This window comes from Atractosteus spatula, chromosome 7 (assembly GCF_055471065.1).
Source record: "Atractosteus spatula isolate fAtrSpa1 chromosome 7, fAtrSpa1.hap1, whole genome shotgun sequence".
Taxonomy (NCBI): domain Eukaryota; kingdom Metazoa; phylum Chordata; class Actinopteri; order Semionotiformes; family Lepisosteidae; genus Atractosteus; species Atractosteus spatula.
The window spans coordinates 35,889,387-35,905,758 of record NC_142712.1 but is presented as its reverse complement, the minus strand read 5'-3'; the positions used below and the strand labels follow the sequence as shown (position 1 = coordinate 35,905,758).

The 16,372-nt window shown below is 36.8% G+C and overlaps 1 protein-coding gene across 1 annotated transcript in view; it reads right to left on the bottom strand.

The window, feature by feature from the left end:
- tspan2a (tetraspanin 2a) overlaps positions 1–14,512 on the bottom strand; it is a 44,179-nt gene extending 29,667 nt beyond the window's left edge. The window contains exon 1 of the mRNA XM_088920380.1: positions 14,296–14,512. Coding sequence (XP_088776506.1) covers positions 14,296–14,364 — 69 coding nt within the window. The 5' untranslated portion in view covers positions 14,365–14,512. The remainder of the gene's footprint in view (positions 1–14,295) is intronic.
- Between the last annotated feature and the right edge of the window lie 1,860 nt (positions 14,513–16,372).

The window sequence follows — 16,372 nt, the reverse complement described above, 5'->3', positions numbered from 1 at the left end:
CTAGATGTAATTATTAACAGTAATATAGTCAAGATTGTGGATGATAAGGGAAAGTGAGCTTGAAAAAGCTATTTAAGATGGCACATTTCCCTCCTTAAGATAATGTGTGAAAGTAATAAAAAAGGCAAACAAATAGCATAACTATTTGTATAATTAAGTATAATTTAACTTGGCTCGATTAGCTACTAAAAACCAAACAAATGGCTGAATAAAACATATTACTGCTCTAGCATCACTCTAAAGAAAACACATCCTTAAAGAAAAAACATTTTTAAAGAAAAAATGGGCTTAAAGAAATGTTCTGACTAAAAGAACTTAACTATTTTTGTTTTGAACAGAGAAATCTGCAAGGGAACCTAATTCAAGTATTCAAAACTCTCAAACGCTCTTCGTCAAACCAACGGACGTCTGAAGAATCAACAGTGAAACATGAACCAGAGGACACAGTCCAAACTTCATGGAAGAGCATTAAACTTTATTTTTGGAACAAATTTAGAACGAGTGGTAGTTCTTTCACCAAAGAGTTCTAGGGTTTGGAACAAGCAAGCATGTTACTGTAGATGATCCTAGATGAAACACTAAGATCAATTGGTTAATCGCAACAAACAAGTCAGATAGCCCAAATGCCCCTTCTGATGTGATTTGAACTACGGTAGAGAATTTCATTGTTTACGTAATGGAGTACTTTAATCATTAAATATGTTGAATGTCCTATAAAGCACTTTATATGCCTTTGATTTCATGAAAGAAATATAGCCTTGCATAGCAATAAAACTAGTAATAAGCAACCCAGAACACTCATGGTAATTACAATGGTTCTTAAGTAGTTTGTGGGTTTTTTATTACCTTATTTATTCCATTACATTCATGGAAAAAAATACCTTTTGCCACCAGACTGAGTTTTACATTTATTGAGGGTTTTTATTTGACAATGCATTATTTATAAAACATAAGGCAATACGAATTTCACTCAGAAGTCTCTGCCTGAAACCAAAATGTTTTTTCCAATGACCAAAACTAAAAAATAAAACAATACTGAACCCTTTTTTTTTTTTTTTTAGTTTCAGGGTGGTACAATACTGCTTTTCATTGAGGCTCTAAGAGGCGAATTTTATTACATATTAGGAGGTACTGTACTGTATATACTATAGAGGAGGTGACAATCTGAATGCAGCATAACTAAATCCAGATCTCTTGTTTCTATTTACCAAAAACTTACAAAATGTATGATGTATTTTTTATCTTATAAATCACATCTGACAAATAAAGATCTCTTTTGTAGAAAAAAAACAGGAAACGCTGACTGAAAAAATAAGCTAAAATAATAACAGCTACACTGGAAAAATATTATACCAAAACAATCTTTCAGGAAGACAGAAACAAGATAGAGAAGGAAATATTCTGCAAAAAATAATCACCAGCCTGTTTCTTATAATCCATCATTACTGTCACACCTTTTCCTCCAACAATGCTCATCTGCTGTATGGGCTGTTGAATGGGTAAGTTATAGCTCTGGTATGGGTGGGTGCCTTCTGAAGAAAACTGCAAAACCCGGTGCAGAGGAAGCTGGGTCTGACGATTATGGGTTTTACAGTGGGAAACAGGAAACAAGCAGGAGTTTTATGAGCCTTTCATAAAGAAAAAAAAAATCCTTCTTTTCACAGACTGTCAGGTTTCTGTTTTTCCCATTGTTTCCCCACACCTCAAAAAAATGGTTCTCCTGCCGGTATAGAATTTCAGATGGAGGATGAAAGGAGCAACTAGCCAAAGAAAGCCATCACAGCTCCGCAGCACAATCTGACCTAAACCTGCAGCGCACTATTTGGTTCGAATTTGAAGTAGGACATATACAGTACATGTTGTAGATATTGCACATATGCAGCACTACAATATTACTGCTTAACCACATTGTGGAAGGTATTAGAGTAATTGGTGGGATATGTTATTTTAGTTTTTATCAAACTGTATGTTAAGACAAATAAAAGCTGACTTGCTTTAACAGCTGCAGCAACTAATTTCCTTCTACAAAGTGCTAACAGCAGAAGTAATCACATATCAAGGTGTAGTACTAACACTGAAAGTGTGAAATCAGACTTTTCCTGCTCCTGTGGTGAATTTCCCACAACACACAGACAAGTACTGTTGCACTGAAGGACTCGGGTTTCTTAAAGAGTTTTATCTTGTTTTCTTCACTGACGGAAAATTGACACAGAATACCACAAAGAACTTTAAACAGCTAGGTAAATCACTGCAAGCGAGACTTCACAGGCCGATTTATAAGTCTAACTCAAAGATAAATCTCATCTACAAAGTCTGTTTCTCCTTGGAAATCTGAAAACCAGCTGCTGTTGGAATGCTGAAACATTGTGGTAAGCGATAAATGAAAAATAAATACCAATCAGCAGACGATAAAAATCCATTGGTTTTAAAAAAAAACAAGTTCCAACAAACCCAGTACCTAACAAAGTGTGATTTGCAACTATTTACTTCTTATACGAAGGTGGTTTAGCAAGGAATGGACGCAGATTCTACGCAGGGACCAGGGGATTAATGCTAGACTGCAGAACACAGAGGGAATGAAATCAAATACTCTGCCTGAAGCACAAACATGTCTGTTCACAGCCCCATGGGATGGCAGGAGAGGACAAACAAGTGACATGAGGGGGCGAGCGGCAGTCCTATGGTATCCATATGGTAAAAAACGCGATGGCACAGATACGCAGCAGGAAGCTTCGTCGAGTCGGTGCATGCCACCTGCTGTACCCAGCCCTTTGTGTAAGATTACTGATGTCCTGAGACCCCGAATTGGCATTCAAGCTCTTCTGTAGTGGAGAGACACAGCTGGGACTCCCATGCTTATCGATCACATTAAACTCTGCACTACACTGCACAAAGCAACAGCACTCTTTTCTTACCATCCAATCATGATGATTGTACACGCAGCAAACGCTTCAGTTCTCTTTGTATCTATAGTATCAGCATTCCTGTTATTATTAATTAAATGAATGACTCAATAGGAGGGAAATTCTAAGGATTGTGAACAGTAACTCATAATAATGTGTTTGCTTTAAAATGTACCACAATTTAAAAATCATATCAATATATTTGGAATTCACATGATACAGCAGAAAAAATACAGTAAAAAGATTAAATAAAATGCAGCTGCAGTAAATATATAGTTTTAATGGACTAATACAGCATATTATGAATTGTTTCCTTTCTTGTTTTTATGTCAGTTCTACAGGGAGTCTGATAACATTGTAACTATTTACAAAATACTATTAGAGTTACAATACATTATTAGACTTAACAGATGTAATGTAAATGTAACGGTAAATGTAATCAATATATAGGATTAAGGGAAAATTTTTCTTCTCTTTAAGAGCACTCACAAAAAATAACTTTTCAAATAAAAGCAGACACCTGGGACATTACATTTAACACTGACAAATACAGTGTATTACAGTACATGCAGGTGCTACAATTAGCTAGATAAAGACATACCGCGGTATGATCTAGGAGTTTATGTTGATCCATCCCTTTAGTATGTATGGAAAAACAATAGTAATGCAAGAGGAATGCTTTGATACATACTTTAGAGCTCAGAAATTATGTTAAAATTATCGTTTTCACTGCACCTACTGTCATTTGGAATATTTGGTTGTGTGTTGGTTACCATACTGTGAAAGAAATAATGCTACTCCAGGGGCAGTAAAGAGGACAGCAGCGCCAAACTAATTATAATAATTAATAATAATAATTGCTTACACTTTTATAGGGTTTTTCAGGTCACTCCACTCAAAGTGCTTTATAGGTAATGGGGACTCACCTCCACCACCACTAATATGCAGCCCCATCTGGATGATGCTATGGCAGCCATAGGGCGCCAGAACGCTCACCACACATCAGCTATCAGTGGGGAGGAGAACAGAGTAATGAAGCCAATTCATAGATGGGGGTTATTAGGAGGCCATGATTATTATTATTATTAATAATTCATCATACATAGATCTTTATAGGAAATTAATTATTTCAACCGGAACAGAGTCTGATTATGTGTTGACTCAAGTATTCAAAATCCTAAAAGTTAGTAACAAAGCTAATCTAAGCGACATTTTCAAAATCAACTTCAAGGTACCAGAAGGACAAGTAAAGTTTTAATTATGAGTACTGAGGAGAACACAGGAGAATCTCTTTTGCATAGGGGTCTGAGACAATCTCTTTAGCCACATCACATAAGGTGGCACCATCGGTGCCTTTAACAAAAACTCAGACTTTCTCAAAAATTCTGGAGGATTCTCAGATCATTAGGCTACTGCCAAGCACACAAACAAGATGAACAGATTGAGTGCACAATTCATTTGTACTCCGTCGCAGATTGGCTGTAGGCAGCCTAAGATAACATGATTCTCAGGCACACACAGAAGTCATTTTGAAACCAGGGTGATTTAATCAATGCTTTGAAACATTTTTGTTTTCACAGAACTTGGGAGTTTATTCAAGCAACGTTTACCAACTCTCTTTCAAAAGAAATGTGTGGTTTACGCAGAAAAATATTAAGTTTTTTTTCAGTGGCCATCTCACACAATTTAAAGTGGGCAGAGATGTTTACACACATTGTAATCTACAATAAGGACTTCCGTGCACGCATCCGGCTTGCTATTCACGCAACTTTTCACATACAGTACATTCTCAGTGACTACTCATTCTTTCCTTTCAAAGTAAACACCTCAAGATAAAGAAACAAGGATGCTTACACAGATGTCTTTTCTAAATCTCACTGCCACAGAATGGATCCTTTAGTTTGGTTTTCAGTACTAAGGTTTGTGTAACATTATATAAAAACAGAAAAGAGGGAAATGAGAGAAGGCCATTCAACCCTTCTTGTTTTTTAGTGCATTAGTAGCTAAGGTAAACTAAAATCCTGTGTCTTAAAACGGTTAGTTTGGGTCTCAACCTGGTTGGCAGGCCTTTAACAAATACAGTATCAACAACTTTTTCTGTGAAGAAGCATTTCCTACTATATGTCTTAAATGTACTCCCTTTTAGTTTCTATTTGTGAGAACATCCTTGCTGATGAGTTTAAAAAAATCCCCTTGGGTTAACCCTATCTATGTCAATAGATATGTTGTGTATGTTAATATTAACATACACAACAGCAAATTGCCCTTAATTTACAGTTTTGAAAACCTATATGTTATACATATAATGAAATATTAATAATATTATAAGATGTAGTAATTTTGGTGGAGTATTGTTGCATTACAATTATTTCTTTTACAAAAAGACATGTATTGTTTTCTGTACAGAGGATTTATAACAATTGTCATTCCTTTTTAAACATACTTAAGAGTGCAGGGTTTTCCTCACGGTGTAGCTCTGAAATGTATCTGTGAACAAAATATTTTTACCTTTTCATTTAATTATTATTTTTCATAAAAAAACACTTTGACAATTTTTTTTCCATTATCTGCAAGAGGGCTACTATTAATAATTGACTTTTCTATTAACTGTTATACTGTATGAGTTCTTTGTTTAATCTTATTTTAATTTGTATTTTAAAGGGTCAGTTATAGTTGACAGTGCACTGATTCACAGGCATGGATGATACATTTTCTACTCTCTAGGTTTGGTTCAATAGATGTGCCATCATTTGTTCCCTAACAAATTCAGTGCAGCAAGGAGTTGTATGCAAAATGTTTCATTTAAAAATAAACCACTGTGGCATTCCGAGTCATTGTAGGTCTTAAACTATTTGGGGCATGGCACCGATAGCCAACATGACAGAACAACTGTCAGAACCCAAACGTAACCCATACAAAATGCCCCCAGCTAAACTAAATCAAATTAAAAAGTGGAATCATTTTCTTTCTTTCCTAAAAAAACGTTTAAGAGAAGTGGAATGTACGGGAAATCCAACTCTTTTGTGCTCTTGAGTGTTAACCACAGTAGCAGTGGTGATTGCCCTGCTGCACAGGAACAGACAGACTCTTAACTGCAATATACAGTATAGTGACTAATTACAGAGAAGAACTAAAAATTCCCACCAGTCAGCTGTTTCACCATCATTGCCTGATGGTTATCATTGCCCACTCAAGACTGCTCTGATTGGTTAGAAATTGCAGATTAGTGAGCTTTTTTTCCCCACGGAAACGCAAATAAATGGCAAGTTTGAAATATTTGTAAATGCAAAACAGCTGTTCTGCATTTTCAGATATTTAGAGCTAATTCCCTTTTTTGCAGCAATAATCAACATGTGAAAGTCAATAGGTTTTTAACTGTACTTTAAAAACCTGTGTGTCCAGTTCTCTTTTGATCATGCCAGAAACAATACTTGATCAGACAGATTTATGGGTAGGTGAAAAAAACCCCACAGAATCTCCCTTTTTAAAAATGTTTTTCAGGAATTGTCAATTAGATTAGAAGCAAGAATTAATTTCATGCCAATGGTTTTCCTTCCATAATATCATAGTCACTTCTGCATTGTGCATTTGTGAGACTAAATATCCAGTAGCCACCAGACACTCACAGTCTGTGGTGTCAATTTCACTATTTCACCACTTCATCATTTGCATGTCAGATTGTCCATTGTAACTGTTTTGGCTGTGTGATTCCACCAAAAGTTTCAATTTCAAAACTGAATACCAGAAAACAAGAACACAGGTAATGTGGCCAGCTCCAGGGACCTGGATCTGAATTTGACTTTGTTTGAAGTCTGCATGTTCTCTTGTGTTTGTCTGGACAGTCTCCGGGTACCTGATTTCTTCCCATAGTCCAAAAACATGCCATCCCAGTTACCTGGCATCACTATATTGCTTTCCTATGCATGTGTATGCCACCTGTCATCCTGCCTTACACCCTGTGCCTGCCAGGCTGAGCTCTAGTTCACTGCAACCCTCTAAGAAAATAGCTGTTATCCCATATGGATGGAAAAATCAACTGTATTTTCTCATAAAAAAAGACATTTTAAAAGAAAATGAAATTCTTTTCGGTTTTCCAATTTGAACACATGAAATCTGATTCCTGCTTAGTGTGCAAGAGGCCCTGTGTCCAAATGCTGGACAAACCCAGTTTCTTGTAAAGTGAACAAGGGATGTTATTCATACACTGTTAATAGAACTCACAAGGTAGTACCCATCCAATCTCCAGACCTCAATGCAATTGAACGTTAACAGTTTAAATTCAAGAAGCTGGTGTACAAAGAGAAACAAAGAGATCTAAAGGACCTAGAGCAATTCTACATGGAAGAATGATCAAAAATTCCCCCTCAGTAGTGTTTGAACCTCACAGCAGACTACAGGAGGCGCCTTGTCAGTTTACCTGTAATTCCTGCCAAAGCAGGATTTACAAAATACAAACTAGAGGGGATTGAATAGGTTTAAATGAGACCTTTATGTTTTCTGGACTTTAGTTATTTATGAAAAATATGACTTTGCTGTGTGAAATATTATTACATTTACAATATAATACATTGTCCAATCTGTTAATCTCTCTTATACAATACTGGTGAGCATGGTATCTCAAAACATACTATTGCATACTACTCTTTATAATACTGATGACACCTTCCTTTATTCATTATTATGAATACATGAGACATACTGTACACTTATTGTATTGTAGTTTAATAAAGCTTTTAGTTGCATATTAGAATATACAGAAGGAGGATATTTAAATTGTGTAGTGATAATATTAGTTTAGCAATAGTAAGATTACTATTTTGGAACAGTGCATTTGGGAGCTTTTCAATCCAATTCATTCTTCCACTAAGCACAGTACTAAAATTCTTTATCTACAGCAAGAGCCGGTCCAATGTAGTCCAGTACTTTAGAGCACATCAGCTGTTAGACTGCGTTTGTCATAATTGAGAACATTTTTGTGACAGAGCTGGGGACTAAATTCAGCCGCCAAGTTCATAGCACATTTGTCTCGAATGTACAGTAGAGCTGTATACGAACCATAAATCTTTCCCAATTAGGATACAGCTTTCAGTTCAACAGAACTGACCCTTTGTTTTTAGCATTATTTTTAAATTGCTGGCTGAAATGTTATTTGTGGCATTGCTTGTTTTTACAAGAGCTAACTTGCAAACAACAGGATATGCATGTGCCAAGTGCAGTCACACTTTGTGATTTTTACACCCTTATTTGGTTATAGAAGTCAAAGGAATGCTGGTCGGGCCTTCTTCAGTGCTATGGGAAAGGTGGCCTTTCTCTGCAAGACTGCTGTAGGGTACTGCTTTGTTTTTCTACGCAATCCCAATTATTCCACGACCCCTCCTGTCATTCGTCTGCAAATGTCATTTTGAAATGGTAGTATTGCTGTACTGTATGTGGCATGTTATTCATCGTGCAGTTTGCTAAACAAGCTGCGGTACAAACAGCACCCCTCAGCACTGAGGATGAGGTTGATTTCTAATTTGTTGCTTGAGAGGGGGTAGTGCAAGCTGAGGAAAATATATTTGTTTGCACAGGAAAGTAGAGAGGAAAAATGGAGAATTAAAACGGCGAGGAAGGCCACCCAACCAGATAAGGAGAAGGGAAGAAATCGAGCTCTCAGCAGAGCTCGGGTGAGGTTACAGCAATATGACATGAAGGCATAAAGGATTTTAAAGATAAAGTGGTCCCATCAGCACTGAGGTAAACAAAGGCACAGAGCGGCACAGATCTGGCATAAGGTCTCAATATGACAAGAATATGACAAGAAGAGTGAGCAATTTATATTGAAAGGGAATGTATTCAAGTAGAAAATAACATTTTTAACTCAATAAAAGAAGATAAGTGTGAGTCAGTTAACTAGGTCAGAGCCCATGCTTTGAATTATTCATTGTTTGTGAGTCTTGTGGTGTGAAATGAGTGCCCAACATAACCAGCCTCTGTTGTAGGGCTGTAGATTTGGACAATGGCTAGTAAATTTTGGCTGATATTTTTTCCACTATTTACTGATCTCGACCTGTCATTGCAAAGCACTGTGTTTCAGACAAAAGATAACGTTGTTTCATAAACAACTTGGACATTTGTAATATTCTGGGTATAGGTATGGGCAAAAACTTACTCTACACTCAAATTAATCAATTTCATTTTCTTTTTCACACGCAATGAAAAACAAGTGAACTAGAATAAGTAAGAAGGGACTTTTGTCAAGACAAAGAGACGTCTGATCGACTCACAGTCAATACCAAAACCCAGTCTTCAATTTACAGCAGATGAAAACGTCTGATGAAATTTAGAAAGATAGTCTACCAAGCTGTCTATCTCTACAAACATACACAGGAAGTCTTAAATTTATAAATGACTGCACACTTTAACATAGTTCCTCTTTCTTAGTTATATTACCATAGTTTCATTAAATCAAAAGGGATTACTTTTGTCAGAAAGGCACCTGTTTGAAAATCAACATCCAATTAACTACAATATACAATTTCCTGCATTTTTTAACTTGAGAAAATAACAGTTTCTATATTCAGAGGGGGGCACCTGTTCCACCTTTATTTGGTAGTAGATTATTAAGCCAACCACTTTTTGAAGTATACCAGAGCATCAGCTTCAATAAATTAGCCAGGTATCTTATTCCAGACTCCCACAGCAGTTTGTATTTCACCATTTAACTACTACAAACATGCATAATTACCACATTATGAAAATATGAATTGAATAACTTCTGCGAATTATATAAAAATAAATCATTTCACAAAGCAAATACTGAAACTGATAACGTTTTGTATACCTATTTATTTAGCATAAGAAAAGCATATGATTTTAGCAGACTGTAAGGACAGAACAACGTCTTAGCTTATGTTGTTATTGATGATATAATAATATAATAAATCACATATACGTCTAACATATGGGTTAAACAAAAAGGAAATCTCATTTTGCAGTTGACAATTCAGCAGAGCTCAAGAGGTGTGTAATGGATCCAGTGATTCAGATGGGCACTGGCCTGAGACAAAAGCTGGAGCTGCAGAACGGGAGCTGAGAGGGGAGTGATGGCTCTACGATGTAGGTGGGAGACGGCCATGGTGAAAATAGGAGCTGGGCAGAGTCCCGTCACCCTGGGCACTAGGGAAGAATGCTTGAGACCTGGGCACCAGAGTGTGTTTGGAAAAGATTGAGGAAGAAAGCACTGAAAGTCTGGGACAATGAAGTTTGGGCATTGGAAACAGCGAGGGCTGAGAATGAGAAGCTGAGACCTGATGCAGACTGAAGCTGTGCGCTCAGAACTGAACTGTTGTGTAACAAAACCATTTTAGAGCCATATTTAGTTTAATCTGTGTACCATATACTATTAAAACTCATTTAACAGTACAGCACGGGAAGAAAAGAATGTGCTTTTTTCTCAAGATTCCCTGTTATAATTTAGCTTTGTGGTAAAAGTGGTAAGCTTCTTAGTCTGTACACAGCTCTGAGGGAAAGAGGTTTGGTACAGTACATGCCCACCTAATATGAATCATCTTTGTAATCAAGACATTCCATAACAAGGAATTAATCTCAAACACAAAAAATGTATGGATTCTTACTCATGTAACTGTTAGAAGATGAATTTCAGAACATTTTTTTATCGTCTGACATTTATTTACTGTACTGTATCTTAGAATCTTATCATAGAATCAGATTTATACAGAGGTACCTTAATGTTTCAGGTTGTGAACTTGACCAGATTAGTCACAAGTACAGAAATGACATGTAAAGATTCAATTTTTGCCTGCACTGTCAAATTTACTATTAGCTGCCTTGGAATTGATCAAATGGGATTGCCAAGTCTGAACAGAAAAAAAAATCATCTTCACTTCTGACTTTTGACATTAATGTTTTAATGTAGGCTAGGTATGAGATGGCTCTAATGGAAGCAGATGATGAAACACACCCTCTTGTATTCCACAGCAACGCCTCTAGCATTCAGCACACTCACTCTGCCTCCCACTGCAATTAGTGATCAGACAGTTAGAGGGCCCTATGGGAGTCTGCTAATGAAGGCTTCAGAAGACCAAGACACCATTTAAAAAAGTCTCCTAATAGCTGCTTTCCTCAGGAGATCATAAGAAAGCTGAGTACTGAGATGTAGGTTGGAAAAATGAAATAAGACACCCAATGATGGAAGTGAGCCACTTTGTGGGATACCACAACTCCAGCTAAAAGATTATTGACAAGCTCCTAATGTGCTGGGTTACTGAAGCACTGTTACTGTGCATTATATTCAAAATCAGAGCACAGCAACGAGGTCAGACACCCTACTTTACTGATGTGGACTGTTGCCACTTGCGAACTAGATTGGGTCTGAACTCGTATCACCAGAGGTGACAGGAGGAGTAAATGAAGGAGTCTCCAGCTCTGTATGCGAGATGGATAAGTGAAACACATTGAGGGATGAAAAATGAGAAAAAACAGGGACATATATTAAAAACAGACAGAGTTATTACAGTGTATTGGCAACCTGAGCTAAAAAAAAACAGTGGCTATGACAGAGAAGCTTCAAAGAGCAACAGAAGTAAAGGGTTGATATATTTCAGATCACAAACCAAACAACGTGACAGCAATCTGGCACGTGTGTGCTGAGGCATGATAATCCTACAAGCAAGACGTCATACAATGATCATTGTCATAGACAGCAATCCTGATCTTCATACATCTAGGTCAGGATCATCCCAGCACTTCATTTCTGCTGTGCTCTGCCAGCTGTTGTCTCTCTCTGGGGTGCCAGGGCCAAGTCATGCAGAGCCCATGTCAGCCTCCTTCAGCCCACGCAGCTCTTAAGCAGTTTTTGTGAACTGGAGTGGAAAAATGACTGCTGTCTGCTACTGGCCACTAATCAGGAGCCACAGAACTGCAGGCAAAACACCAGACACTGGGTTACACAGCTGAGCAAGATTTATTTTTCTATGACTCGTCTTAAACTAATGCTTTAAACGTCTAGGCTGATTCATAACAAAGATGCCTTGCTGTACAAAATGCACCCAGGGGGAATTTTCATTTTCACAAATGATGAACACTTTTTATGTATATGGCACTTTTTAATTTATCTTTGCCTTCATATTCTTGTGGAATAGAAATCTTGAACTGCCTAATGCTATTTGAGCACAAAATAACTTTTGTAATTTACATCCGTAACCCATCATCCACAAAGAGCAACAATTCATATTTAAAGGGACTTCATCTAACATATTACTGTACATGTTTTTGTGTCATATAAGAATGTTATATGCTGTATCTGCAGTACAAATTTAGCAGCAGTTTGAACAGTTCTGGAAACTGTTCATGATATTAAGTCCTTTAAAATATTACTACATCTGTGTATGTGGTCTCATATGTAAATGATGAATCAGTATTCACATGAAAACCACAGATATACAAGATCTAAGTACAGTACATAATGACAGTATCTGCACAGCTGCTCTAATGCTGTTTCCGGTTCCATAAAACCATTGCATGTACTGTACTTTAAACCACCTTATGGCTTCCATACCAGATACAATATGGCAGTGTCACATACTGTAAACGCAGAGTGCAACCAAAGTCAAGGGGAATCGTTTGCTGAAGCCTATGAGGAAGATTCCAGTTCTCTAAGGATGCACAGCAGAGGCAGGGCAGAGAATGTAAAGCTACATTTCTGTCCCAAAAAGGTGCAGTCACCCAAGAAATGCCAGCATCAGCACAGGCCCCTTGACCAAGATAAAAGAGTCTTCTAAAATCCAAAGGTTCATTATTTCAGACCTTTTATTCAACTCAGTTGCAATATAACATATTAGATTCCATTAGATGCATCAAATTTAGAAACATCAATCCTACTAATGGCTCATAACTAACCAGATTTGAAAAATTTGGGGATGCAATCTCTTTTTGTAGCAAAATTGCATCATCGTGAACAAATGCTTGCCTCCTACACACAAAAAGTACTTCTGTACAACACTGTAGCTCGAGAACAAAAATGCTTTCACTTACTGTATTTATATACGCCAATGGTCAAAGCACAAAGGGACAATTGTGTAATTCTTAAAATTGCATGTTTTGTCTTATTTATTATTTATTTAACGCTTATTTATAACACGTCCACTGCTTTCTCTTACAGTATTCTTGTCAATGAACTTCGACACAGCTCCCAGTGCGTTAAACATAATAATGCGCATAAAGACAACCTTAGGCAAACTCCCTAGGACACTGCTTTTATTCTGAATTAATCATGTGTATTTAAAAAGCACACTGAAAGCAATTTATAGAATATATGAATCTAATTTCCTGCTTTTGACTGGTAACTCGTGTGCACAAAACTGGTCAGACTTGAAAAGTTATTTTTATAAGCTTCGAGAACATGGGACACCTTCCAAACTGTTGCGTGATACAGTATAACCACTGATAAGCGAGGGGCCCTTTGACATCAAGATAAAACTATTTCAAAGTCTTCTTACTCAGGAAGTACAGAGTCTGCACTTCAACATGAAGACAAGCAATGAGTAGTTCGACTTCGAACATGAAGGCATAGGCTACACCGTTAATCTCCTAAGGATCAACAACTACTCGATTCATAGTTAAAAAAGGGCATTAGCTACAAAACGGTTCATGCACGTATTACATTGGTTTATTATTAATTAGTATTCAATGGTGTTAATAATAAAAACAAAAGTTTCATTTTTGAACCACCTGTTACCATTACATTCCAAATGACATACTTTAAGTTGAGGTTTTTAAAAAGCGAAAATGTTGCACTCCGTTTCAGGTTATCTGTTTCCAGGATAGCCTTGTGTACGGTTTTAATCACCCGTAAAGTTTCAATCTAAAAGCTCACAGCGAGCGGCATTAGACAGAAAAGCTGCAAACGTATTGTGGCACTGCAGAAAGTAACCAGCCAAGAGCCGAGATTCCTTTTCATGCTACAGACTGAAACAACCCTTCTTTTGAAAACACGCTACAAGAGGGAAAAAGGGGCGGATTTTCCTCAGTGGAAAATCTGATTTGAGCCCGCACAGCCAAAACACAACCTCCATCCCATCCACCCTTTACACTGCGGACGAATCAGCCCCAAGAGAAGCTGAAAATGTCTTACATTTCAATTACGGAAAATGTGAAAAATTGAAATATGGTGAATAAAAACATACCCCGTAAAACAGATGCGAATACACTGTATATAACTAAATGGAAAATAAAATACTTTGCGCTGTCAACTTACGTAAGCATGCACTTGCCTCCCAGGCTCATAAAGATGCGTTTCCAAAAAAAAGGCAAATCTGGCAGTTCAGTAAACACAGGTGTTTAACTAGTACCGATACTGACTAAAACGCACACAATGAAGGCAATCACTTACCCAAAACGTAAAGTTGAACATAAAGAGCAGATATTTGACACATATCATTCCGCCTTTTACTTTGCCCATTTTGTATGTTTTCCTTCTCAGAGGCTATACGCTTGAAAAGAAAAAATGTATATTTTCAGTTTTTGCACTCTCCCAGGTCCCCTTTGGAAATACAGCACAGTAAAGGAAAGCACAAGGACCTAGCACGGCTAATTTCTTCAATAGGAACGACCTAAGGCTTTTTACAGAGTATTTCCAGACCGCCCATTTTAATATTGTAAAGGAGTCTGTCTGGGGGGTTTCAGACGTACAGCGCAAATGGACTAAATGCAGTACTCGTTTCTTCGTGTAAAAATGCTTGCGAGTGTGGACTACGCGACAAAAAATAAATGTCATATGAGTTTGTTTAGCTTTAACAAAGAAAATATTCTTTATTATATTGCTAGGGTTCAATTTAGTGGCTACTATTTCACAAAATGACCACACATTGGGTTTTTTTTAAGAAACAGCAATCTAAGCCTCTTGTTTCATGCGTGTTTTGAATTATTTTGATCTAATTAAACCTCTGATCTCCACTAAGATGTATTATTTTCGTAAAATGATCATGAACACATCACGATAGCCATTATGATAATATTGGGGCAACAGGATTTGGTTTTTCACAGCTTTGTGAAAATTCCCTTTGAATTTTCTCACTTTTACCATAGTTATACCGTGCAATGAATTGCCACGGTTTGACGTGTTTACTGTATATTGAGTTCTATTGAGGACATGAATACCATGATATTCATGGTGTTTCAAAGAAATTAAAAACAATACTAAAGGATAAATTATGTACTGTAGTAAAATTATGCAATAGAAAATTGCATAAAATTATGGTAGTAAAATTATGATAAGAATAAAATTAAGCTGTCAGAAGAGGTTACGGGAAAATAGTTCCTCATTATACTGACGTTTCACAACATACTGCAGCCAAGAGAATATTCACAGCGTACCTTTTAAATGCATTTTCCTACCCTTATATCAACTAATAAACACTGGGTAAACCTTGTAAAATTAATCTTTATTTGCTTCAAAATGCTTCAACAACTACAAAAAAACCGCAACTGTTCTTCATAGAAGAATCAACAAGCAGAATTATTAATGATAAAAAAATAGACAATGATACATTTTTTGTGTGTATGGTTTCCAGCACAAAAAACAAGATGAATTCTGTTCTGCTGGCCTTTAGACCCAGATTGTTTGTGCAAGAGAAACCTCATTCCCCTCTTCCAGTTTATGTGGGATAGTGCTGGACTGTCCTGAGTTTTGGTTCTCAGGGTAATAGAAAGTAGACGTTATGTGCAGAGCAACTCTGTGCCATGTATTCTTTTGCATAGTCAGAGCCAAATAATTCCATTCCAACAATTACTGGAAAAAGAAAACATTTTAAGAACCTTGTAGAATCAGATGTTTTGGCTAGTGGTGGCTTATATAACTCTGAGAAAATGAGGACTTGTTCACAAAGTGGAATTATAGAAGCACCGCTTTCCCAAGTGTGCCCGTCCTGTTAGTCAAAGGGGACAACGATGCCTGTCTGATAATTACAATTATCTGTACGTTTCTATATCAAATATTGTATAGCAAGTAAAGAAGGATTTTTTTTAGAAATTTTCTGCTCAGTTATTTTAAATAGTTCTCCTTTATCGTATTTGTATTTATAGGATGGCTCCTGGAAACTCCCTGACTTCCCCCCACCTGCAGGAATCTGTATTTTGGTCAAAACAAAGGTGCACTTGTATTACATTACAGTATACAGTCACCACACTAATAAATGACAGCACCGATAGTATTATTGGAAATTACCTTGGTGTTTTGTGGATTTTTTTTCTTTTTGCCCTGAAGTACTAAGGTGCTGGGCCATCAGAAGATCACACTGGAGTGTGGTGAAGGCAAAGAACACAAAGAGTGAAACATATTGTACTACTTCATTAATTGGAGATGCAATCAATTCGGTCTAAAAATGTATTTTTCTACCAAAACGTTTCAATCACCATTGAATAAAATAAAATATTTTGTTTTGTCCCAATATCATACAACATTTTAAACC